At 40.3% G+C, this 1,731-nt stretch overlaps 1 protein-coding gene across 1 annotated transcript in view; it reads right to left on the minus strand.

Annotated features, from left to right (window-relative positions):
* AQR (aquarius intron-binding spliceosomal factor) overlaps positions 1–1,731 on the minus strand; it is a 118,092-nt gene that overhangs the window by 83,390 nt on the left and 32,971 nt on the right. The window contains exon 9 of the mRNA XM_011992691.1: positions 838–914. Coding sequence (XP_011848081.1) covers positions 838–914 — 77 coding nt within the window. The remainder of the gene's footprint in view (positions 1–837; positions 915–1,731) is intronic.

Consider the following 1,731-nt stretch of genomic DNA (forward strand, 5'->3'; position numbering starts at 1 on the left):
ATAAAAATATATATACATTTTTATATAGTATATACTCTATATAATATATACTTACTTTTTAAATCAATAAATGGAGCTATGATGGAGGAAAATCCTTCTATTTAGTCTTTTAGCTCAAATATCAGTAATATTTCTCCTTTTTTCCTCCAAACAGTATCAATAGTACTAAAAACACTATTCAGCACCATATTATAAATAACATGCAAATATGGTCTGTAATTTTCCTGTTCACAACTGTATCCCAGCACCTTAGACAGGACCTAGATCTAGTAATTAGGTGATAAAAATATTTGCTACTTAAAGGAATATTTCAATAACCACACTGGTGCCTTTAAAATAACCCTCAGGACAGACGTGGTGGCTTACGCCTGTAATCCCAGCACCTTGGGAGGCTGAGGTGAATGGATCACTTGAGGTCAGGAGTTCGAGACCAGCCTGGCCAACATGGATAAACCCCATCTCTACCAAAAATAAAAAACTAGCCAGGCATGGTGGCGCAAGACTGTAATCACAGCTACTCGGGAGGCTGAGGCAGGAGAATCGCTGGAACCCTGGACGGGGAGGTTGCAGTGAGCCAAGATCATGCCACTGCACTCCAGCCTGGGTGACAGAGCAAGACTCTGTCTCAAAAAATAAATAAAATAAAATAAAATAAAATAACCTTAAAGGCAGTCCCAATACTCACACTGGTAATATATTTAAAAAGGAGAGGACATGCACTTTGCCAATACAATTTAAAATCATTCCAAGAACAGTTTTTATATTAGAGATGAGTAAATACCACAGGGGCAGTTATATGAGAATTTCCCAAATGCATTAAGTAAAAAAGATAGTTACCGGAAAGTGGGACTGACTTCAGTACAGAGATAAACTTCTGGATGAGTTGTGAAAGAAATCTCCTCTCTTGATATGCCCTAAAATCAGAAAGAACATTGACCAATTATTTTCGAAAAATAGTCATTTCAAAAGTAAATTCTAAATGTTGATAATGGCCTTCCTATACTGTTCAACTGTTCATTTCTCTGTGAAGCTGGGACTATAACTTGAATATACAGCTTCTTCTTTCTATGTAAATGCAGTGCTATATGAAGAAAAGGAGAGTCACATTACTGATCTAATAAGCCACCTAAGCAAGCACCTCCTTCTTGCACCGTGAACGTTTTCTTTTTTTCTTTTTTGAGTTGGAATCTCGCTCTGCTGCCCAGGCTGGAGTGCAGTGGCACAATTTCATCTCACTGCAACCTCCACCTACAGGGTTCAAGCAATTCTCTTGCCTCAGCCTCTCGAGTAGCTGGGACTACAGGTGCCTGCTACCACGCCCAGCTAATTTTTGTATTTTCAGTAGAGATGGGGCTCCACCATCTTGGCCAGGCTGGTCTTGAACTCCTGACCTTGTGATCCACCCGCCTTGGCCTCCCAAAGTGTTGGGATTACAGGCGTGAGCCATGACACCCAGCCTGAGCCACAGCGCCCAGCCAAACATTTTCATTTGTGATTTACAAGTCAGACCGAGAAAGTTTCAAAATTCCATTTATAGTCTGCCCTTACCATTAAAAATCTCACATTTAATGTAGTTAAAATGCGATGAAAAATATTATATTTTAACATTTAAGTATTAAGTATAAGAGAGTATTACAGCCGGGCGCGGTGGCTCAAGCCTGTAATCCCAGCACTTTGGGAGGCCGAGATGGGCGGATCACGAGGTCAGGAGATCGAGACCATCCTGGCTAA

This window comes from Mandrillus leucophaeus, unplaced genomic scaffold (assembly GCF_000951045.1).
Source record: "Mandrillus leucophaeus isolate KB7577 unplaced genomic scaffold, Mleu.le_1.0 Scaffold417, whole genome shotgun sequence".
Lineage (NCBI taxonomy): Eukaryota > Metazoa > Chordata > Mammalia > Primates > Cercopithecidae > Mandrillus > Mandrillus leucophaeus.